General features: G+C 42.5%; 3 protein-coding genes across 3 annotated transcripts; 2 read left to right on the top strand and 1 right to left on the bottom strand.

The window, feature by feature from the left end:
* Positions 1–1596: 1596 nt before the first annotated feature.
* On the top strand, positions 1597–12476 carry alox12 (arachidonate 12-lipoxygenase). The gene is made up of 15 exons (XM_069672228.1): positions 1597–1752; positions 5506–5652; positions 6813–7014; positions 7722–7803; positions 7915–8037; positions 8170–8276; positions 9116–9288; positions 9381–9524; positions 9995–10198; positions 10433–10519; positions 10606–10775; positions 11219–11340; positions 11526–11626; positions 11710–11880; positions 11963–12476. Exons 2-15 carry the CDS (start codon positions 5506–5508, stop codon positions 12140–12142), a joined length of 2013 nt encoding a protein of 670 aa, XP_069528329.1. The 5' UTR covers positions 1597–1752; the 3' UTR covers positions 12143–12476.
* A 232-nt stretch (positions 12477–12708) lies between these two features.
* rnaseka (ribonuclease, RNase K a) lies at positions 12709–15295 on the bottom strand. Its single transcript, XM_069672651.1, has 4 exons — positions 15150–15295; positions 14209–14291; positions 13390–13516; positions 12709–13025 (listed from the first exon to the last, which is right to left on the bottom strand). Exons 1-4 carry the CDS (start codon positions 15222–15224, stop codon positions 13008–13010), a joined length of 303 nt encoding a protein of 100 aa, XP_069528752.1. The 5' UTR covers positions 15225–15295; the 3' UTR covers positions 12709–13007.
* Positions 15296–16321: 1026 nt separating this feature from the next.
* LOC138600832 (chromatin complexes subunit BAP18) lies at positions 16322–19864 on the top strand. Its single transcript, XM_069672351.1, has 5 exons — positions 16322–16646; positions 17063–17157; positions 17542–17765; positions 17897–18001; positions 18336–19864. Exons 1-5 carry the CDS (start codon positions 16626–16628, stop codon positions 18398–18400), a joined length of 510 nt encoding a protein of 169 aa, XP_069528452.1. The 5' UTR covers positions 16322–16625; the 3' UTR covers positions 18401–19864.
* Positions 19865–23045: the final 3181 nt, after the last annotated feature.

The raw sequence follows: 23045 nt of genomic DNA, 5'->3' as shown, positions 1-23045 counted from the left end.
AATGGATGAAATAAAGCAGAAGTTGATTCTATGAGTGAGTCAGACAGCATGCCCTTCAGTCACCTCCTTCAGAGATGCACAGGTACAGACACCTGGAGACACAGTGACACACACTGCCGCTGCTCTGGAGTCTCACAGCGGACAACTTATGGATGACGTGTTCCTGTTTCACACCTGTTAGTAATCAGGACGAGCAGGATGAAGATGGAGCCAAGAACACAGAGTCCTACAGTCCAGCTCGGTGCGACCGCAGAGAGAGACGTCTGACACACAAGCTGCCCGGGCGCGCTCAGAAGGATGGATCTGATCACAAGGATCCAGACTGTCCAGAATCAGATAATCCCGCTTCCTGTTGTCCTGGTTTTTCAAAGTAAAACTGGATTAGCTCAGCCTGATTCAGATACACCACCACACACTTTGTCCACAGGGGGCGCCAAAATCCACACAGAGTTCCTCACAGTCAATATTAATGTTTGATATTGATGCTACTTTAAGGCTTATTTGTATTTTAATATATAATTAAAATGTCTCCAGTCTAACATCACTGTAAACAGTTTAATCACACGTCGCTCCTGACGCCTGAATCGTCCTGACGTTTGGATCAAGTCCCGCTCTGAAGCCTGAAGAAGCTTTGATCCACCTGATCTGATTTCAGAGGGGAGCAAACTGATCGTTCTCATTGATCTCTGCTGATCGGTGAAATCCTCCTTTCACTCCGCGTGCTTCTTGTTCCCAGCACTGATCGTTCAGCGGCAGCTTATCTGCTGAAGTCATCTCTCTGCTGCTCCTGCATGAGCTGCAACATGATGAAGAATTTCCCCTGCAGTGCTCTGTGCTTTACGTACCTGTGCTCTCTCTCTGTCACTCTGTGTGAACGCTGATGACACCTGACACTGGCTGCTGGAGGAGTGTCACTGTGTAACTGCAGCTGTATTACTGATATCATGTTAAACAGTCATATTTATCAGGTGTGAGCAGATCGCACCCGTCTGTCGTTCTCTGCTGACTCCATTCTCACCAAAGGAACTTGTACATGTACGACTCACTCCCACCTCTGATATATACAGCTCATATATACAGTATATATATGTGTATATATACAGTAGAGACAGCTTGTATATACAGTAGGGACAGTATATATGAGCAGCGGGGCAGGAGGAGTTTACAGCCGGAGGCCGAGCAGACAGAAGAAGTGGAAGTGGAGTCGACGACTCAAAGCAAACAGGTTTGAGTTCTTTCACTAAGACGTCACATTACAGACTTTAATCACATTTCACTCACATGTGACTTTATTTTCTTAAACTTTGTTTATTATTTTTTACTTCTTTATGTTTTCTTTTAGATTCTGTGTTTCAGTCAAAGTTATTTCAGCTGCTGCACCGGGACTGTTACCCGACACTGTGCAGCCCAGACAGTGACCCAACTTCCCTTTTGCAACCCTCTCTCTCTCTCTCTCTTTGTGTGTGTGTTCATGTACTCTGTGTGTACGTGTGTGTTTGCACTGTATGCGTGAGGTGAGGTAACACAAAGGCGTGATTGAGGGGAGAGTGAGGGAGGGAAAGCTGGAGGCGCTCCTGCAGAAACTCAGAGGAGGATTCACTTTGTGCTGAGCAGGAGCTGCTGCAGTCTAACATCTGTGAGGAACTTAAAGAGAGAGAAGAGAGGAGGAGAGGGAAGTGTCAGAGAATAAACAGAATCAAAGCTACCTGCAGGAGGAGGAGAGGAGGGCGCTGATCCTCTGTGAACACTGAGGTGAGTGTTTTCTGAAGAGTTCTGCTTTTCATACAGCTCACTGCGAGTGTTTAAACATCTGCTCATGTGGAGGACAGTTTGTCCCCATGTTTTAAAATGTAAATCTGTCAATCAGAAATCTGTTTGTGAGAGAAATGTACGTTTTCCAAACTTTATAAAACAGACGCCTGCGGCTGTGTTTCACTGAGATGCAGAAAAGCACGAGCACACTGCAGACGTTCAGAGTGTTATTAGTCTAATCAGAGTGTTTCTGTGTGGAGACATCACACTGTGACGTGTTGGAGTGTGTCACTGGATCTGTTTTGTGTATTACTGTTGACACACACACACACACACACACACACACACACACACACACACACACACACACACACACACACACTGTATTTGGTAAATTCACTGTGTTCACTCAATGCAAGAGAAACCAAAGTTACCAAACACACCGCAGGGGGTCGATGCTGTTTGCATCAGAGAGACGCTGAACAGAGACTGTGTGTGTGTGTGTGTGTGTGTGTGTGTGTGTGTGTGCGTGTGTGCGTGCATGTGCGTGTGCATGTGTGACGTGTTTGTGTCTGAGCAGCTGAAGGAGGAACTTCAAACATAATCTTTGTTAATAGTTCAAACTCACCGCTCACTTCTTTGGTACAGTCAGAACAACAGCAGCCATTTGTTCCTCCATGTTTGATGTGTTTCAGCTAATAATTCTACTTCCTGTTCATCATTGAGGCTGTAGTGTGCTGCAGTGCCAGCCTGTGTATCCCAGCTGTCATTGTGCGAGAGGCGGGGTTACAGCTGGACAGGTCACCTGTCAATCACAGGGCTGACACACAGAGACAGACTTCTGCTGTGTTCGAAATGCCATACTATCCTAGCAGTACATCCTGATGTGGCCTAAATGTAGTATATAGTATGTAGTATATAGTATGTAGTATGTAGTATGTAATATATAGTATGCAGTATGTAGTATGTAGTATGTAGTATATATTATGTAGTATGTAGTATATAGTATGTAGTATGTAGTATGTAGTATATAGTATATAGTATGTAGTATGTAGTATATAGTATGTAGTATGTAGTATGTAGTATATAGTATGTAGTATATAGTATATATTATGTAGTATGTAGTATATAGTATGTAGTATATAGTATATATTATGTAGTATGTAGTATATAGTATGTAGTATATAGTATGTAGTATGTAGTATATAGTATGTAGTATGTAGTATATAGTATGTAGTATATAGTATGTAGTATGTAATATATAGTATGCAGTATGTAGTATGTAGTATATAGTATATATTATGTAGTATGTAGTATATAGTATGTAGTATGTAGTATGTAGTATATAGTATGTAGTATGCAGTATGTAGTATGTAGTATATAGTATATAGTATGTAGTATGTAGTATATAGTATGTAGTATATAGTATGCAGTATGTAGTATGTAGTATATAGTATGTAATATATAGTATGCAGTATGTAGTATGTAGTATATAGTATATATTATGTAGTATGTAGTATATAGTATGTAGTATGTAGTATGTAGTATGTAGTATATAGTATGTAGTATATAGTATGTAGTATGTAGTATATAGTATGTAGTATGTAGTATGTAGTATATAGTATGTAGTATGTAGTATGTAATATATAGTATGCAGTATGTAGTATGTAGTATGTAGTATATAGTATATATTATGTAGTATGTAGTATATAGTATGTAGTATGTAGTATGTAGTATGTAGTATATAGTATGTAGTATGCAGTATGTAGTATGTAGTATATAGTATATAGTATGTAGTATGTAGTATATAGTATGTAGTATATAGTATGCAGTATGTAGTATGTAGTATATAGTATGTAATATATAGTATGCAGTATGTAGTATGTAGTATATAGTATATATTATGTAGTATGTAGTATGTAGTATATAGTATGTAGTATGTAGTATATAGTATGTAATATATAGTATGCAGTATGTAGTATGTAGTATATAGTATATATTATGTAGTATGTAGTATGTAGTATATAGTATGTAGTATGTAGTATATAGTATGTAATATATAGTATATAGTATGTAGTATGTAGTATATAGTATGTAATATATAGTATGCAGTATGTAGTATGTAGTATATAGTATATATTATGTAGTATGTAGTATATAGTATGTAGTATGTAGTATGTAGTATATAGTATATAGTATGTAGTATGCAGTATGCAGTATGCAGTATGTAATATGTAGTATATAGTATATAGTATGTAGTATGTAGTATATAGTATGTAGTATATAGTATGCAGTATGTAGTATATAGTACGTCATTTTGAACACAGACAACCTTTCACGCTCACATTCACACCTATGGTCAGAGTCACCACTGAACCTATCAAGCATGTCTTTGGACTGTGGGAGGAAGTCGGAGTACCCGGAGGGAACCCACGCATGCCCGGGAAGAACATTCAAACTCCACACAGAAAGGCCCACTACGTCTGAACCGGGACTCAAACCAGGAACCTTCAGACCGTGCAGCCATAGCGAGAATAACAGCTCGTCTAAATTCTCCAAAGAAAGTTACGCTGCTGTGTACACCACCAACCACTAGGTGGCGCTGCAGGCAGCGGAGGGCGGGACATAAAAGAGTTGCTGAGGTTGACGTTTAAAGTTCAGACTGACAGAGATGAGGAGATTGTGATTTAAAGATTTCAGGCTCACGTGAACATCAAGATCATCCTGTCGTGTGAGAGGTTGATGTGAACTAACCTTCAACTCACTGTCGGCTGGTCGATTAATCTGTGCACATGGTGTAGGTTTATCAATATGTTTACAAATACGTCATAGCATCATTTATCCATCGAACCCCATTTTAACATTACATTCTACTTTGAGAATATCACCTGTCTGCACCGTGTAAGTCACAACAAAAGATAGTATATGTGATCACATGGATGTGACATCGTGTCCCATGATGAAGGTCTTAGTTATGTCCTTTCACAGGTGTGTGACTGACTCACCTGCTGTATCTGAACTCTTATCTGTTGTTTATCAGCTCATCTGCATCACGGTGGTTTACTCATTTGGTTATTCTTTAAAATGATATTCAAATTATTACCAGGAATAATTCTCACATCACATGTGATCCTGATCACACTGACTCAGTAAACTCACACAGAATGAGTTAACCAGCTTTGATGTGTTGGATGGGGGAATGTATAACCAGAACTCCTGAGGAAGATGGCGATCCAGCTGGAGGTTTCAGCCTGTTAAAGGAAGTAGTTGTACCTGCTCTCAGTGGAATGTTTGGGTGTTGCTCTGTATGTAAATTCTGTTTCTTGACACCTGATGTTTGTTGTGTCGTATAATTAAATATTGACCTGACTAGGTTTAGGGAAGGCCACTTGGTTTGAGTAGTCACCACTGGGCGATAAGGTCGTTCTCCCTCATGCATTGTTGTTGGATGTGTTTGAGGTCCAGTTGTTCCAAACAGAACCGACGTAAAACCATTTTTCTGAAGCTGTCTTTGTACATGGGACTGCAGTGCCTCGAAAACAGGAACTAAACCCAAACTGTTGGCACAGAGCTGCTGCTGTCATAAATGTTGTTGTATGCTAACCATAAAACACAGATGACATCCCCATACGTGACTAACCGTGCCTACATGCCCTAACTTTGGTTCAAGTAACTCATGTTTGACTGCTTCTCCTGGGTGAAGGTGCTGTGTTTGATTGACCCATCCATCAGTGTTTGTGTTTGGGTCCTTAGATGGAGGTCTACACTGTAACAGTAGCGACAGGTACATCCCATTATTCTGGCACCAACAACTACATCTACGTGACCTTGGTGGGGGAGAATGGGGAGAGTGAGCGGACCCTGCTGGACAACCCCGGACTGGACTTCTGTCGAGGAGCAGTAAGTATGCGTCGACTGGTGATGTGATTGCCTTCTGATACTGTAATTATATGACATTATCATTGACTACAGGACCATACGGGTTTGTTTGTTGGCCTTTCATTTATCAGGGGTTGGGTCATGTTGGTAGCTAGATAGTCCAGACGTCCCTCTCCCATCCCAAGTTTTCCAGCTCCTGGTGGATGATCCCAAGGCATTCCAGGCCAGATCAGATATATAATACCCCCAGCATGTTCTTGGTTTCTTATCTGTTGGACTTACCTTAAATTATTCCAAAGATAGGCACCTAGAAGGACCCTTATCAGACGCCTAACCCACCTCAGCTGGCTTCCTTTGTTGTGTAGGAGCAACTGGGTTGCTACCAAAACCTTAGGTTGGATGGTATATCAGCCAGTTCCTCCCCACAAACCTTGTCCTAACCATGTCTTGGACCTACCTTGGTGCACAGGATCTTGATCAACCTGGAAATAGCATGTTCCCCAAACTGTTGAGGTAGGGGTAAGAGTCACAAAGTTGGAGACGCCAAGTTGGCTTGGATGTCTTTGAATCATTATGAACTCAAACCCTGAGAAACAGCCCCATATCATTTAACCGTCTCCATCAAACTCCACTGGCACTATGCATTCTGTGAGGTAGTGTTCCTGGAGAACCCTCATCAGATGGTAAAGTACCTCATCTGGCTAATGTCTATTTGAAGGAGTGTTTCCTCTTCCCTAAGTTCCCTCCGGTTGTCTAAGCTCTTCTCCAAGGCTGACTCGGACACACCGAGGAAGAAACACATTCCAGCCTCTGTTATTTGGGATCTCTCTGTTGCCTGTTGCCCAGAGGCCGTGACCGTAGGAGGGGTTGGAATGTGGACAGGTAGATTGATATCTCTGCCTTCAGGCTCTGGTTGGTTGTTTGCAGTCCTGTCCAAAAGGTCTCAGGGTCCTGTTGACTGAGGGTAAGATGAAATGCTAGAGTATCAGGTAGATTGATGTAGCAACAGCAGTACAGGCAGGGCTGTTGTTGTGAAGGTATTTCCCCCTCGTGGGTCATAGGTGGGACCCATGGATGCTCCAACTGAAAGTTTTACTGGAAGTCTGTTTGAATGTTTGACTGCTCTCAAAGCTTGCAATGATTTCTTTCTTTTTCTTTCTCCATCCCTCCATCTCTGCCAGGTGGATCAGTACAAGGTGACCTGCCCTGCACCTTTAGGCTCCCTGCTCCTGGTCAGACTGGAGAAACAGAGGTACTGGGTGGAAGATAACTGGTTCTGTCGCTACGTCACAGTGGAGCCCCCAGGTGCAGACAAACCGCTGACTTTCCCCTGTTACCGCTGGTTAATAGGAGACGTCAAGTTGGAGATCAGAGAAGGAACAGGTAGGAATGATTCCAGGCATTCAAAATCTGCTGTAGAGGTCAAGGAGTCACCGAGCTCCGCCTCCTCCTTTGATCCCAAGCTACATCTTTGCTCCAACAAAGCAGAAACTATAAGAAGTCAGACTTTATTAGCAAACATGAATGATGCCCGTTAATGAAATTTTAAAGTTAAACCAGGAACAGTTTCATGTTTGTTTACAAGTCAGCCAGATTTACATATCTCATTTTCATATAGAGATCATATCACGTTGAGGCAGAATGCTGATAATGCTTATTGTTAGATGTAAACACAATGTCTATTATCTAGTTATCTATAGTCTCTTATCTAGACACAGATCACATAATGCTGTCACACCACGAGTAAATAGGACCTCTGAGCCTCCTGCTATCAGACTCTTCTGCTTGAGCTAGCTTGGATGCTCAAACCAATTGATTGTTTATTTATGGACATTTTAGGCACATTTACTCTTTCAAACCGTTGTAGGACACATGTGTATGTTGTCTACTCATTGTTTGTGGTCTGTCCGGTTATGAGTGTGTATGCGTGAAACGCAGTAGTCCCTTTAGTTAGGGATGGTGGAGCTGCTGAAATGTACTTGTCTTTACTTGTTTACAAGTTTTTTTGTGCTGATTTCAGTTGTGTGACATGTATCATATGTGTGTCTGAACTGTTGCTGAAGTTGTACATTTGTGTCTCTGCTGTGCAGCAAAGACCCTGAGGGACGACTCGTCACCTCAGCTGCTGGCTCACAGGAAGGCCGAGCTGCAGGAGAGAAAGACGACCTACAGGTCCAACACACAGAGACACAGCTTCACCTTCAGAGTGGATGTTATGTACTGATATTTTAATGTAATGTCATACTGTGTGTGTGTGTGTGTGTGTGTGTGTGTGTGTGTCAGATGGATTACGTGGGCTCCAGGGATTCCCAGATGCATCGATGCTACAACAGAAGCAGATTTACCCCAAGATGTCCGCTTTGACAATGAGAAGAGGAGCGACTTTGAACATTCCTTACAATATGCGTACGTGGTGCACACACACACACACACACACACTTTTATATTTGGAATTTGCGTCTTGATACCCAACCCAAGCACAAACTTGTGGAGGCATATTTTGGCTGTCAGATGAATGTGACCCTTTCTTGTCACCAGCTTGTTGGAGTTGTCCCTGAAGAAGCTGGCCATCAGGTTTGGAAAGTCCTGGAATGACCTGGAAGATTTCAAACGGATCTTCTGGAAGCTGCGAAGTCCCCTAGCTGGTGTGTAAATACAGACTAAACATAAACAATTTCCCAGCTATCTATCGCATGCAAAACCTGATGGGGAAAGTACTCCGTAAGCAGGCCTGGGTCTGGTGCTCGGTCTCCAAATAGGCAGGAGGTTGTTATCAAAGGGTGGTGATAAGTTAAGTGGAGATGTAGAGCTGGATGTCATGAGAGTAGCAGTGGAAGTGCAGACCATGATAAAGTGAGATGTTGCCAAAGAGCATTTAAAGGTGAAACAGGAGAGGACCGAGCACTGAACCCTGGGGGACTCCTTAGGACAGGACACTGTTGAGGAGGTGTAGATGTTGATGAGCTGTTGACATGTAGGTTTTAACTGTGTCATAATTAAATGAAAAAAACATTCAAAGGATTTTATTCTTTAAAAGAAGCTCTTATTTTACTGAGATGGGGTTTTTTTTGTCCATGCCAAAATGAAAAACAGTACGATTCAAAGACCTGCGTCTTACAGCCGGTGAACTCCCTTTGCATCCAATAAAGTGAATGACTTTCTGAAACCAGATATGATCTCTTTGTGTGCTCACCAGGAGTGAGAACAGACAGGGTTACTTCTCTCTACAGAGGAAACTTGAGGCAGAACCTCACTCTTAAACCATTCGGTTGAAAAACATAAACACCTTTATTTATATTTACCTTTATACCTACATTTATAACCTTTAAGAAGACTGTCGTAAAGTTTGTTCTGACAGGACACTTCCTGCATCACAAAACAGTTATCTTTGTTCTGTCAGCGAGCAGTCGTTTTTACACATTAATCTGACACTGACAGAAACCTCCAGGGCTCATCCCTCACCCTGTACGTGTGTGTGTTTCAGAGTACTGTATGGACCACTGGAAGGAGGACTGGTTCTTTGGATACCAGTGTATTAATGGCTGTAACCCGAGGATGATTCAGAGGTGCAAGAAGCTTCCGGAGAACTTCCCCGTCACAGCCGACATGGTTCAGAGCTCCATGGCTCCCAGGACCAACCTGGACAAAGAGCTCAAGGTGGACACGTCCTCAACAGTCTGTCTTTATCATTTGCACGGGCTCTCTGCTCCGTCCATGTCCACATGCTTCTTTATTTTCTACTTCTCCAGGCAGGAAACATCTACCTGTTGGACTACGCCATCACAGAAGGGATTCCCACAAACACGATCCGGGGTAAACCTCAGTACATCGCTGCCCCGCTCTGCCTCCTGTACCAACACCCAGACCAAGTACTCATACCCATCGCTATACAGGTATATCATTCATGAACCATGTCCATGGAGCTGTAGTGAAACACTGACTGAGCTCAACATGTCAGCGATGCGTCCAGAAAAATACAGATTATATGAAAATAATAGGATAAATGTTGTGTAGACTGTTTAAACATAAAGAAAGGAAGCTGGGTTGGGTTGGGGTTGGTTTGGGGTTGGGTTGGGGTTGGATTAAGGTTGGGTTGGGTTGGTTTGAGGTTTGGTTGGGGTTGGGTTGGGGTTGGAGTTGGGTTTGGGTTGGAGTTGGTTTGGGGTTGGGTTGGGGTTGGGTTGGGGTTGGAGTTGGGTTTGGGTTGGAGTTGGTTTGGGGTTGGGTTGGGGTTGGGTTGGGTTTGGGTTGGAGTTGGGGTTGGTTTGAAGTTGGTTTGGGGTTGGGTTGGGGTTGGGGTTGGATTAAGGTTGGGTTTGGGTTGGGTTGAGGTCTGTATAATAGCCCCCCTCCTTGTCCTCAGCTGGAGCAGACTCCCGGTCTGGACACGCCCATCTTCCTGCCCAAAGACCCGCCCCTCGCCTGGCTACTGGCTAAGATGTGGGTGCGTCACTCTGAGTTCCAGGTGTTCCAGCTGCTGTCTCACCTGCTCAGAACTCACCTGGTCATAGAGGTGTTCTGTGTGGCCACTCTGAGACAGCTGCCTGCTGTTCACCCTGTATACAAGGTAAACATACACACAGGTGGTATTATGAGTACCAGTATCAGGGTAAAGTAGAGGATTAGAGACAGGCCTTTATTTCTAATTTACTAATAAAAAAAAACTAATATACAACACGTCTTCTTTGGAGCGTCCATGATGTTTCCACTTTAAAGCTCCTGAACACACCACGTCAGAATAATTACGTCCATTACAGGAGCACTTGAATGCATCGTAAGCTGTGCTCTCTCTGTCTTCCAGCTGTTAGCTCCTCATCTGCGCTACACCCTGGAGATAAACTGCAGGGGGCGCACTCAGCTAATCTCTGCTAACGGCATCTTCAAACGGGTCTGTATCATGGTGAAGGTCGTATATAACAGCGTGATGTGATTGGTTGGTGGAGGTGATAATGATGTGTGTGTGTGTGTGTGCAGGTGGTGTCCATAGGTGGAGACGGTCTGGTGGTCCTGGCTCAGAAGGAGTACCAGGTGCTGACGTATCGCTCGCTGCAGCCTCGCTACGACTTCTTAGACAGAGGGGTCACACATCTGCCCAAGTACTTCTACAGAGAGCACAGTCTGCTGCTGTGGGACGCCATACACAGGTACACAGGTGGTACACAACCAGGAGCACTAACGATAGACACTAGAGTCTTTATATTTTATTACATCAACTTTTAGTAAAAGAGATATCTGTGAGAAATGACAAACGGCACAGATCGAGCTTAAATGGCCGGTTGGAGATTCTGTGCTCTCAAACCTGTGTAGCTGCTCTGCTTCACTTTATGTGCTTCAGGCTTTGCACAGGTGAGGTTCAGGTGTTGTTCCTGTAGGCCTCTGTAGGCGACTGCATCATGTCAGAAGAGATCTTCCATCTAAAAGTTGAATATTCTGTGTTCCGTTTTTATTCACTCTCCCTCCGCTGAACTTCATTTGAACTGCAGAGTGTTGAGACGATGCTGCATGACGACTGTCCTTTACATAAAGCTGATTAATAATCTATGAGTGATGTTAACGAGCTCTCGCTCTGTCTGTTGTTGTGTCTCAGTTTTGTCTCAGGTGTGGTGAACCTGTACTTCCTGTCAGATCAGGATGTGCAGGAGGACGCGGAGCTGCAGGCCTGGATCAGAGACGTCACACAGGAGGGCTTCACAGACCTCCCAAACTTCGGTCTCTGAACTTATAATAAATGTGTTTTATATTTTTCATTATGAAAGTGTATCACCTTTACCTCCAGGGCTTCAAACATTGTACCTTACCTTTAGGCACGAGTTAGCACAGCAGGGGTTAGCTGAGATGTTGGATGTGTACATGATGTGTGTTTTTATCAGTGTGTGTTATGATGGTGTGTTCAGGTCTGAGCAGTAAACTGAGCAGCAGAGAGGAGCTCTGCACGCTGCTGTCAGTCATCATCGTCACCAGCACGGCTCAGCACGCTGCTACCAACAACGGACAGGTGAACACACACACACACACCTTTACACACTCTAACACTCTGTAACACAGCTCATTCATTCTCTCTGCACGTTGTGTTTAAAGTTCGACTGGTGCGCCTGGGTCCCGAACACGCCCTGCACCATGAGACAACCTCCGCCCACAGACAAGGATGCCGTTACCATGGAGATGATCATGGCCTCCCTGCCTGATGTCAGCCAGTCGTGTGTGCAGATGGCGATCACCTGGCACCTGGGCCGAGCTCAGCCGGACGCCGTGAGTCTGTGTGTGTGATCAGAAGACCCGTTAACCTGACCTCACTCTTCTTCATTGTCTCCTCTTCTTCCTCCTCCCGTAGATCCCTCTGGGCCAGTACACGGAGGAGCACTTCACTGAGGGGCGGGCTCAGGAGGTGATTGACAGGTTCAGAGCTGAGCTGAAGGAGATCGAGGCGCACATCCAGAGTCAGAACGAAGGAGAGGAGCTGCAGTACCTGTTCCTGCTGCCCAGCCGCGTCGAGAACAGCATCACCATATAGACTCACGGGGGCTTTTATTTTGAAATGATGACGTAAGATTTGAGTGTATTTAACCCCCGAAGGTGTAAAAATAAAGACAGGAGAATGTCCAGGTAAGAGAAGAACGTACTGCAGATCATCTTTTATTAACCTGTGTTGAGTGTAAACATCCACCTGAAGCAGCCAGGTGCAGGTTGTTCAGGTGTTTACATTACAACACACATTAGCCAGGCAGCGTTAGCTTTCTGCTGAAGCATCTTTAGTGAATTTAAAAGCATGAAGTCCACTTTGAGTCTGTGGTTCGCTCGTCTTCATGTCTGTTTTTTAATGTGTTTTTATGTTGATGTCAAAATAAATTCTGTTTAACTGAAGAAAAGATTTAAGTTTTGTTTTAAGACATAAAACACGTCAGCTGTTCAGATCAATGACTCACAAGCAGACAGGAGAATCCCTCCACATCTGATCGCAACGCGCACAGACGCAGCTGACCGTCTCCATAGCAACGACACACTGACACACCCCACTCCTTCTGCGTTAATACTGTGACGTTAGTATTTACATGAAGTAAAACAATCAGTGAGTCCGGCTCGGTCCTCAGGGTCTGTTTAATGTTTGAAATGAAACACAGTGAACGTCTCACGAGGCTGTTCCCTGAAGGCCTCGTGCAGTCAGTGCGATAGACTCTATATAAATTAACATGATCACAGATACAGTCTCTGCTGCCGTACAAACAAACTCATTCACAACTTCAAACATTATTCAACTTTTGAAGGCGATTTTCAGTTCCAGCTGGTTTTACTCGTTTCAGTCTCTTCAGTCGACCTGCTCACTCAGACGTCAGCCTCTGAGGCAGGCAGTGACCGGCTCCTCGGTCCAGCAGGTGGGGCTAGTGCACCAGGTAATCCTGCAGAGCAACAGGACGACACGTTTTAATATCAGTATATCAGTGATCACGTGTCATTTCTTTCCTCGAAAGCTTCACAGCTTTAACATCTGTACAACCACAGCTAAGGGTCGTCTACTCCCAGAGGGACAAAGTTTAAACTCCTCCTTAATCAGTTTAATCATTAAATCTTTAAATTAAATTCAAACTAAGAAACATCATCACTGTTTGTTTCTGTCACAGTGTGTGGTGTAATACACCCTGCAGCCTGTAGGGGGAGCTGATGGGGCGCTAACTAACTAAACGTTCACTTACAGACTGTTTCTATCGGTTCATGAGTCTCTGTCCAACAAGAGTAAAACTAAAGCCAACAAGTTAAACTTACTTTACGCTGGTTGAGTTTCATCTGGCAGCACGAGAACACTCCGAAGAAGACGTAGATAGCAGCTGCGATGATGCAGTTATACCCGACCTTATCGTAGAGCTCGTAGATCCTCTGAGGAGGGTTCGTACTGAGGAGGGAGAGACAGACAGACAGACAGACAGGAACATTTATAAATGATGTGAGGACGTTTGTCTGTGTGCTTCTAGAAGAGAAAATCTAACTCTGAGTGTGACTGCAGACAGAGCCGTGGTTAGCGTAGCTTAGCATAAAGACTGGAAGCAGATGGAAAAAGTTAGCCTGGCCCTGTTCTGTTCCGCTGCCTCTACAACATGTTAGTGAGGTCATGTGTTGTTGTGAGACTATTTTATTTAACATGTATTTATATCTAATGTTACAGAGAGGGAGGACGGCTCTGCTGCTGTCTCAGGAAAAACAGATTTATTAAGTCAAACATTTTTAAGTGTAAAATCTTCATTAAACTTATAAAATCTGTGTTTTCTCACACGAATATTTTACTCTTTAAGTTTCTTTATCATAATTATTGATTTATTTACTTCCTCCCCCCTCACCTGTTGTAGCATCTCAGGTGAAAGCCTCACATTCATGTGTTCATTACTTAAGCTAATGTCTGAAGAGAAGGTGGTAAGAGATGTCAGACGCACTGCTCTCTGTATTTACTTTATGTTGGCAGTGTTGGTGGAATTAGAGCTCCACTGATGCCATGTAACAGGATGAAGATGATTCTCCTGAATACATAAACAATGGTAGGTGTGTGGTACATGTATGCCGGCGATCTGTAGTGAACAGAGGGATTCTTACTCCTGGTGGATGTCTCCGTCCGACATCGGGATGTCCTCGATCAGAACGGCTGAATGTGTGATGAAGAAGATCCCGAGCATGGACTGAGGAGGAGGAGGAGGAGGAGGAGGAGGAGGAGGAGGAGGAGGACACGTGTTAGTGAGGGACACAGTGACAGACGGAGGCACAGTCAACATGGCTGCTTCAGATGACACTGAAGATGAGGAACTGAGATTTAATCACGCTCATGTTTGCTTTGTTGGTGAGCAGGTTGAAGGCTCAGCTGTGGTTCAAAAACAAGCAGGAGGCACCTTCAGCTAACATTTAAGCTAGTCTGAATTATTAGTTATCAGTAACTCATGATCAAAGGTGTAGTTTTAAATCTTTCCTTTAAAACACAAACAAGTCTCGTCAGAAAGAAACTTATTTATTAAGTTCCTCATTTTACGTTTCTGTAACTGAATATGAATTAAAGGACAAAATTATATCAGTTAAAATATAAGAAACACTCATCTAAAGTAAGATGAGCTAAATGTTGTGTTTTATTACATCATTGAATTTAAACAACTCTGAATTTTGTACAGTGCAGATTTAACAACAACACGGGCTGTTTAAAACCGGAAATAATACAAACTGTGGATCTTTGAATAACACAAACGTTATTTTTTAATCTACTTTACTTCAGCAGAGCTGACAATGAATTCAGACTAAAACTAAGATTATAACGATTTTTGTTTACACACTTTTTTAATGACTTTTTAATATCGCCGAGTGTTTAAGCTGCTGTTGAACTTTATTTAGAAATTCAGTCCATCATATTTAAATCAGTGATCAGAGTTAGAGAGAACTTGTTGTCCTCTCTGAACACAGCTTGAGCTCTGACTCGAGTTAAAGTTTGACCGTGCTCAGCCGTAAATGAAGACATGACTAACGAGAATAAAACTCAGCACAAAGTCACTCACCAGCATTATGACCCCCCACATGCTCAACACAAGTCCGCACGCGGCGAGTTTCGGTCCACAAATTAACCCACGCATTATTAATCGAACTTTTTTCGGTTGGAAAAGAAAAAGAAAGTTGCTCGCGCTGGCCGAAGTTGTCTCTACTGGTCACATGTCCGTCACCTGGTCAGTCAGGTGACTGTGATTAAACACCGGAAGTTTCCGGAGACTTTAGAAAAGTTATTTTTTATATATCTAATCAAGTATTTAATGAATTTGCTGAATAAAATATCTTTGATTGATTCAAAATAAAATAAAAAATATTACTGGTCTAATTAACTAACAGTGTGTCCCCTTTGATGTGTTTTAGCAAAATAATAATAGTAAAAATTACCCAAAAATTGTAACTGTACTTTACACCAAATAATACAAGTCTTAAGATCTTGATGTCTTTCTGCTATATTAATGCTAAAATGGCAGAGTGGGGCTAAAAGGGAAATTATCCGTTATCCCGTCATTTTTCAATCTTCAGAATGCTCACACAATAACAGGAGGCCTACTTCTAATGTAAATGCCTTTACAGTAATTACCTTCAAAGCAAAATCAGATATCAAAGTTAAATACATTTTATTTTAAGGTGGATTTTATTTTAATCAAACAGCTAATTTGTCAACAGTTTGTTTAAAGGCGATGTGTCGCCAGTGTCGGAAATTCCCCACTTCTCTGACACCACCGTAAAGGGCTGTACGTAAACGCGGCTTCAACTGCTTAAAAGGCTGCGTTAAAAGACGGTCGGATATATAAGCTATTTCGCCACAAAGACACAAGGAAAATTACACGATTGTTTTTCCTTTGTGTGTCTCTACAGCGCATAATCGTTCTTGTTTTTATGTGTTCAAGTTGTAAGTAAAGTTACAAAAATGTGAGCAAAGGAATCCCTGTAAATTTGAATGTAATACATATAAAACAGTAAGCGTATTGGAGTTTTTCTATGTATTGTCATAATTAAATTCCAGGTTACAAGGTTACATTTTTTCCTATATATAAATGTAACTGCTTTGTGATTGTTTTCGGGACACATACATTTTATAGTATTGTGTACGTTGATCTGTCAAACATGATACGGTATCGCTGAACATTAAGATTACGAGGAGTCTTTGAAAGCAGCGCCATTGTATTCGGTGCGCGACTTGACCAATCCCTCTGCTGCTAGTGCTAAAGTTGCTACTGTAGCTAATGTAGCATACGTAATTCACCGAACATAAAAAATGATAGTATTATGCAGCGGTCTGTTGAGTCTGTTGGACGTTTCCGGATTATGAATAGCAGAATATCAGATTCATAGCTGCTCTGCTAACGTTAGCTACACCAGAAGGCGCACCAGATGCTAGCTAAGCTAGCGGCACTGTTAGCTTCTTAGCGGCTGCTTCTGTTCTACTTGAAAACATGAAAGCTTGAAGTAAAACTCGGTGTGTTGTTTGTACAGAGATCAGCACCATGACCTCAGCTTCCACTAAAGTAAGTCAGTCTAACACACAGCCCAGTGAGAGGTAGTTATAGCATCATTAATACGAGTTAGCATCCTTTACCTGTTACAGCGGCACTGTGCACAGTGACTTTAGGGTCAGATCATGTCTTAACCCTGTTTCTGTAATTAGTCTGAGAGTTATTGCAGCCATAGTTTATATAAAGCTTCTTGCACGTGGACCCCCTGCATACATGTTTATATATTGTTCCAGTGAGGGGAGGTCTTAATGCTGCAGCACACTGTGTGATTACATTACTGTGTTTCCAGCTCTGTTGTATTTAGTTTATATGGAACTACGCTTATTGTCGGATTCTAACGTTTCTCTGCAAATAGTCTATGTGATAATAAAGTTTTAATGCATATATGTGTGTGTGTGTGTGTGTGTGTGTGTGTTCGTGTTCCTCAGGTTGGTGAGATCTTCTCTGCAGCTGGAGCTGCCTTCACCAAACTCGGAGAGCTCACCATGCAGCTACACCCTGTGGCAGACTCCAGTCCTGCAGGGTAATTCTGTTTTCAATATCATCCTTGACAACAAAATAAGCAACAAAACAAACATTTCACACAGACGTTAGTAAGGCTGCAACCAGCAAATACCAAACCAAAGTGACGTCTTTAAATGATATCAAACTAACAGATCAAAACTTTAGAAAATCCTCCTTTAAGAAGCTGGAACCACAAAATGTCTGAGACGATGAATCGTCAGTGTTTGACCTGTGACCTTCAAACCTTCACATTGTTAACTCTATCGTTCAGAACAATAAAACATTTTTAATCTAACTTTATTGTTAAGTCGAGATTTAGAGATGTGTATCCCTCATGGATGCTCCCGTTCACCTCGTGTAAACACTATTGAAATGACCTCCCATCATTGCCCCCCTCCCTCAGCGGTCAGACAAAGAGCGCCGTGAAGAGGAAGCTGTATGAGGACGGAGCCCCGCCCCCCGTCGCCTCGTCTGAAGGGTCCAAGAAGGCGGTCAAGAAAACTCCTGCTGCTGTGACGGCCGGCGCTCCAACCGTCATCTCTGTGCCCACAGCGAAGGTGGTGGTGACGTCGGGGCTGCAGGGCCCCCCCTCCAGCCAGCCCCCCCTGAAGAAACAGAAGACTGCAGGTCGGTCCGGGGCGTTGATCACACACACACGTATACAACATAACTTCTGGTACTTCTACTCTCTAACAGTGACGCTTTAAACTCCCCGTGTTCTCCTCATGTTATATAATTCAACATGTTTGATGTTGTAGATGTGACTCTGAGCGCTCTGAACGACTCGGACGTGAACAGTGACCTGGTGGACATGGAGGGACTCGGAGAGGGATCAAACTCCAAGAAACTCAACTTTGACCAAGGTCAGACTCACCTTCATCTCCATCATCTTCATCATCAGTAACAGAGAGCAGAGGGCCGGATTCAGAGTTAAAGTTAACACTGATTTTAGTACAAACAGAAATGTTCTGAATCCTGCCTCTGCATGAAGAGATCTCGAGCAGGATCCTGAGAGATGATGGTGAACCTTTTATTTCCCCTGTCCCAGTAAGAATCCCTGTCCTCTGTCAAACTGTGCCTGAGCTGCAGCTGAAGAGGAAGCAGAGCCGCAGACAGGAAGTTACTCAGAGTCTGAAGCTCGTCTGATTGACTGTTGAGTCTTCTAATATAAATGTTTGTGTGTTTGTGTTTGTGCAGATAACCTGAACCTGGACTCCAGCCTCATCATGAACCCCAGCGACCTCCCTCTGCTCTCCCGCTGACCTTTCTCACTTCCTGTGGACCAATCTTTCAAAATAAGACTCAACTTGTGCTGAACTGTCGTGTCATGCAGGAAATCCAGTTTGGATCACTTCCCTTCTTTATTTTTCCTGTAAACCACTTCTTCTGCCTCGTGTTAACGACTTCTTTGTAGGAAAATCCTCCGATGAAAAAGACATAATTCAGTGACTGTTCAAACATTTGCACTTCCTGTTTCTTCAAAGAGAAGGCGGGGCACCGACACGACGCAGCAGAGAGATAAACTCTTTAAATGCAGAAGGAAAGGATCAGACAGCAGGAACATTAGATGTACTTCATGTTTATTTCTCGTAGTGTTAGCAGACGTAAACAGACGCCTCAGGAGGAAGTCAGAGTGTAGTGATTAGAGTGTTTAGAGCAGCACAGACATGTTGCTTCCTGTGTATTTTCACATTAAACTGTCTGATTGATGTGCTTACTCTCAACATGAAAGTGTGTCAGAGGTCAGAAGGTCAGTTTTAGTGGTGACTGAACATTTTTACAACAGAAGCAGAACTTTCTGCACACCTGTACTTTGACTTTAGATGATTTAAACATAAATAACCAGGTTATTAAATATTGAATGATGAATAAACGTCCTGTTGTCTCCGCTCTAGAGGACCGTCTGCAGGACTTATTTGTTCCACATCACCGATTTAAAAATGTCAGACTATAAATATTCACTGCTGACTCGGCGTCCTCGTGCTCCGCCCTGCTGTCTGACAGAGGTCATCAGCACACTTTGTGAAGAGGTTAAAGGTGAAAAAAAAGTAAGCACACCTTGACTTTGTTTAGTTTTTAATCTTAGAGTTAGAGGATCGATATTTCTCACGTGTGTCCCTGAAGTACAGTTAGTAGTTAGCCTAGCTTAGCATAAAGACTGGAAGCAGGAGTGAAGTGCAAGCCTGGCTCTGTCTAACGTTCATAAATACAGGAAGTAAAACCTCTGCGGCTCTCTGGTTAATGTAGTTCCTTTTTATACCAACGGAAACTAAATTTATGTTAAATGATGTTCTCGTGAGGAAGCGACAGAAAATCAGAAGGCTGAAATGTTTGAGGTTCGTCTTTGTGTGTTTTCAGACGTCAGGGAGGCAGGATGGATTTAAACGTTACACACGAGTGAGTCACATCCTCTCTGCTCTCTGCAGGCCGATCATGTTTCCATACATGTCACACTCTTCTGTTAAAAACTCCGATGTACAGATCGACTGATCTTTATTTCAAACACGTTAAAAACATTAAATAAATTAAATAACAATATGAAAAGTAAACTGAACTCATGTCAGATGTCTCCGTGTCAGCAGCAGAGAAACATGTCCTCTATCTCTTCATCACAAATGTTTTGTACTTTCTTAAACAGAATAAAGTTCCTGCTTTGTTTCAGCTTCAGATATTTGATATATATATTTATCATGAACTGATCTGACATTAAAAACTAACTCTGCCTTCTGTACTAAAGAAATAACAACATGACAGTGTTTAAGTGTGAAATCCTTCCCGGTTCTGTGTCGTGATATTAATGAATCTTTAATCGCTCCAGTTCTCATCATGAAGTTTATTTCAGATCAGAGATCCTTTATTGATCCTCTGTGGGGACGAAAATATACAAACAACAAGACAATGAACAATAAATGTATTAATACTTAAAATAACTACATACACCATGTTCACCCTCTGCCTACTCGGACAGGACCAGTTTAGCCTTCTGATGAAGTCTTAAGTTCACAGCAATTACACAATATGTGATAATACATGTAAATAAATATAATGTTAATATATAAATACATATAACTAAATATGTAAAATATATCTCCCAGAAATGTTTAATAGTAATATACTACGGAAGCCCTAAGCGGCCATAAATGACGGGTTATCACCAGACTGTCTCCCGTCAACAAAACGTTTTTTCTCTCCTGATAAATTATACGTGGAACTTAAAGCACAAACTAAACTCACCATCTTTAGACCAAAGGGATAAATCATCTCCAGAAATCAGCCTGTTCTTATTTCAATCACCAGATTAATGACAGAACAGAAGAATTAACTCACAATATCCAGTTAACAGGAGACTCGGCTCTGTGTAGAGAAAGCTGCTTTTTGTTCTTCACACATGAACAGAAACTCTCCTTTAAACTCTCTTCAAAGACACCAGACTCCATTAACAAAAATGGTCATTTTACCGTGCTGAAAATGTGTTTTTTGCTGCCTCTATAAGTTTGTGTGATTGTTTGTTTCACATATTATTTTGCATCCAAACTAACCATTTAAAACACAAGACTCACACAGAAGCACAAACTAACTAACCGGCTGAGGCAGCAGCTCCCGTCTTCTGTGATGAAAAACGAGCATTTTTGTCAATGGAGTTTGGTGGCTTTGAATCATCTTCTCTCTCTGCAGGGATCCTTTCTGTAATGTTAACAATCTGAGCACAAACAAGAACTTTTAGTGGACGCACTTTGACCTCATTTACCTCCAGGGATGATGTTACAGTTTCACAGCTGCTGGCTGAAGAAAGCTACAGGAGATATTCCTCAACATGTTTTTACCTAGAAGTCATTTAGACCCAAAATATGTAGAAATAAATAAAACAGGCACCTTATCGATAATCATCTAAAGAGAAGTATAAAAACTGCTCTCGTGTTCATCCTGTGCTTCTACACATCAGGTGTGAAATGAAGGTGATTTCTTAATTTAACAAAAACAGCAGATTGTTCCTTTACAGACGCTCGGGCTGAAACTGGGAGTGTTTATCAAACAGTGATTGAGTCACATTTTTATTTAAACTGAAGATGACTTATCTCTTTCACGTCTGCTTCCACTTTCAAAAACAACCACAAGTCATATTCCCCTCTTATTTTGAAAGAGCCAGAGGTGCTTCCTGTTTCCCTCTTTCTATACATCATGATTGTGAAAGTATTCCTTATTCAGTTTGAGAAGCTTCTGGTGTGATGTGTGCTATAATCCATCATCAAGAAGAAGACGTTTGGTTTGTATAACATGTGAGTTTATTAGTGAGAACAGCTGTTTTTATAGTTCACTCTGTTCCTGTCTGCTGGAGGAAGATGAAGAGGAGCGTGTGTCAGACAGGAGCAGCACACATCACACTGGTAACACACAGAATAATACCAGTAATGATGTGCTGCTACAGACGGACGCACAGAGAGACATCACGTATGAAGGATCACACGCTCCTGACCTCTGCTGGGGGTCAACGAGTGTGTACGTCCATCCACTGGATCATAAATCATAACAGGAAGTGCATCGATCCACACACACGTTTTGATCTGGATAACTCATCACGACGCTGAAACGTTTGGATGATTTACTTCCTGTGTGGTGCTGACAGAGCAGCAGGACACGTCTTTGACTGTAAGGCCGAAGGAAACAAAAACTAAATGAGTTCAAAAGTGCTGCTCAGTCTGCACACGCTCAGTCAGGGAGGGGTGAACTGCTGGGGCGCATATGTGCTCATAACACCACATTAAAGTGCACTGAACATAAACCTGTAACAATCAGACAAAGTGAACTTAAATATTCTCGGCCTATAAACACATAAATAAATGTTTTTATTATTTTGACGGGCTCATTTGTTTCAGAGAGAACACATGCTCCTCTGTATGTCTGAATGTAAAAGTGTTTATGTGGCTTCTTTTGTCCAACTAACAAAACAAATGTGCATTCATGTGAGAAGTGAGAAATCAAAGCAGCAAACTGAACGTTGCAGAAGCTGCAGCTGATTTCTGCTGGAAAAGATTACAAAGATTAAACTGATTATCAAAAGATTAAATCAGAGAAGCTTTGGAGAAAAACCAAACACATGTCGCAGAGGATTTTAAGTCCTGGTGCTGCGTTCAAGGTCCCACACACAGCTCCTGTATCAGAGTATGACCTCTGACCTTTATGGTGACGACCAGCAGACCCATAGCTGTTCAGGGATCTGCGGGGGGGCGTCCAGGAGCTCGCGGTGGCAGCACGTCATGATTTGTAGACATTCAGTCAAAACTGCAAAACATGATGTGCTGCTAGAGCGAAAACTGGACATGAGTTCTTTTTAAAAAGCGTCTTTCTGCAGCCGACGGCCGACACTGTGAAGAACGACAGGAGGAGGAGCAGAGTTATTGATGTGCTCAGACAGACGGAGGAAGAGGAAAAGAGGAAGAGGTGAGAGGTCATGAGAAACACTGATGATGTGCCTTTAGAACGACTGCACAGAGAACATGAGAAACATGTTTCTACAGAGGAAGAGAACGCTGGTGTAGATGAACCTGTCTGTCTTACACACACACACACACACACACACACACACACACACACATACACATACACACACACACACACACACACACACACACACACACACACACCCTGCTGTGACGCTCATTTACACTGTGCACACGTGTAAAGTGACACGTTATCAGCGTGTTCTGCCTGAGATGAAGCAGACGTGCGCAGAGCCAACAAGTCTTAAACACATTAAAGACGTCTTTCACTGAACGGTCGACACGTGCAGACTTAAACAAACTTTACATGTTTCATTGTTAAATGTGTAAAAATATGAGGACAGTTAAACGTGTGATTTTTAGCTGCAGATTTAATGTCACATGTGACAGATTAATGTTACTGTAGATC

Source organism: Semicossyphus pulcher, unplaced genomic scaffold (assembly GCF_022749685.1).
Source record: "Semicossyphus pulcher isolate SPU_LCO1_2020_fin unplaced genomic scaffold, fSemPul1.0.p SCAF_21, whole genome shotgun sequence".
NCBI lineage: Eukaryota > Metazoa > Chordata > Actinopteri > Labriformes > Labridae > Semicossyphus > Semicossyphus pulcher.
The sequence above is the reverse complement of the archived record's forward strand: the minus strand, read 5'-3'. Positions and strand labels throughout refer to the sequence as shown.

Coding starts and splice junctions, on each gene's coding strand:
- LOC138600832 (XM_069672351.1), top strand. CDS start 16,626: ATGACCTCAGCTTCCACTAAA. Junction 17,158..17,541: donor GCAGACTCCAGTCCTGCAGG/GTAATTCTGTTT, acceptor CCCCTCCCTCAG/CGGTCAGACAAAGAGCGCCG. Junction 18,002..18,335: donor GAAACTCAACTTTGACCAAG/GTCAGACTCACC, acceptor GTGTTTGTGCAG/ATAACCTGAACCTGGACTCC.
- alox12 (XM_069672228.1), top strand. CDS start 5,506: ATGGAGGTCTACACTGTAACAGTAGCGACAGGTACATCCCATTATTCT. Junction 11,341..11,525: donor CACAGACCTCCCAAACTTCG/GTCTCTGAACTT, acceptor TGGTGTGTTCAG/GTCTGAGCAGTAAACTGAGC. Junction 11,627..11,709: donor CTGCTACCAACAACGGACAG/GTGAACACACAC, acceptor TTGTGTTTAAAG/TTCGACTGGTGCGCCTGGGT.
- rnaseka (XM_069672651.1), bottom strand. CDS start 15,224: ATGCGTGGGTTAATTTGTGGACCGAAACTCGCCGCGTGCGGACTTGTG. Junction 14,292..15,149: donor TGTGGGGGGTCATAATGCTG/GTGAGTGACTTT, acceptor CCTCCTCCTCAG/TCCATGCTCGGGATCTTCTT. Junction 13,517..14,208: donor GACGGAGACATCCACCAGGA/GTAAGAATCCCT, acceptor CTCCCTCCTCAG/TACGAACCCTCCTCAGAGGA.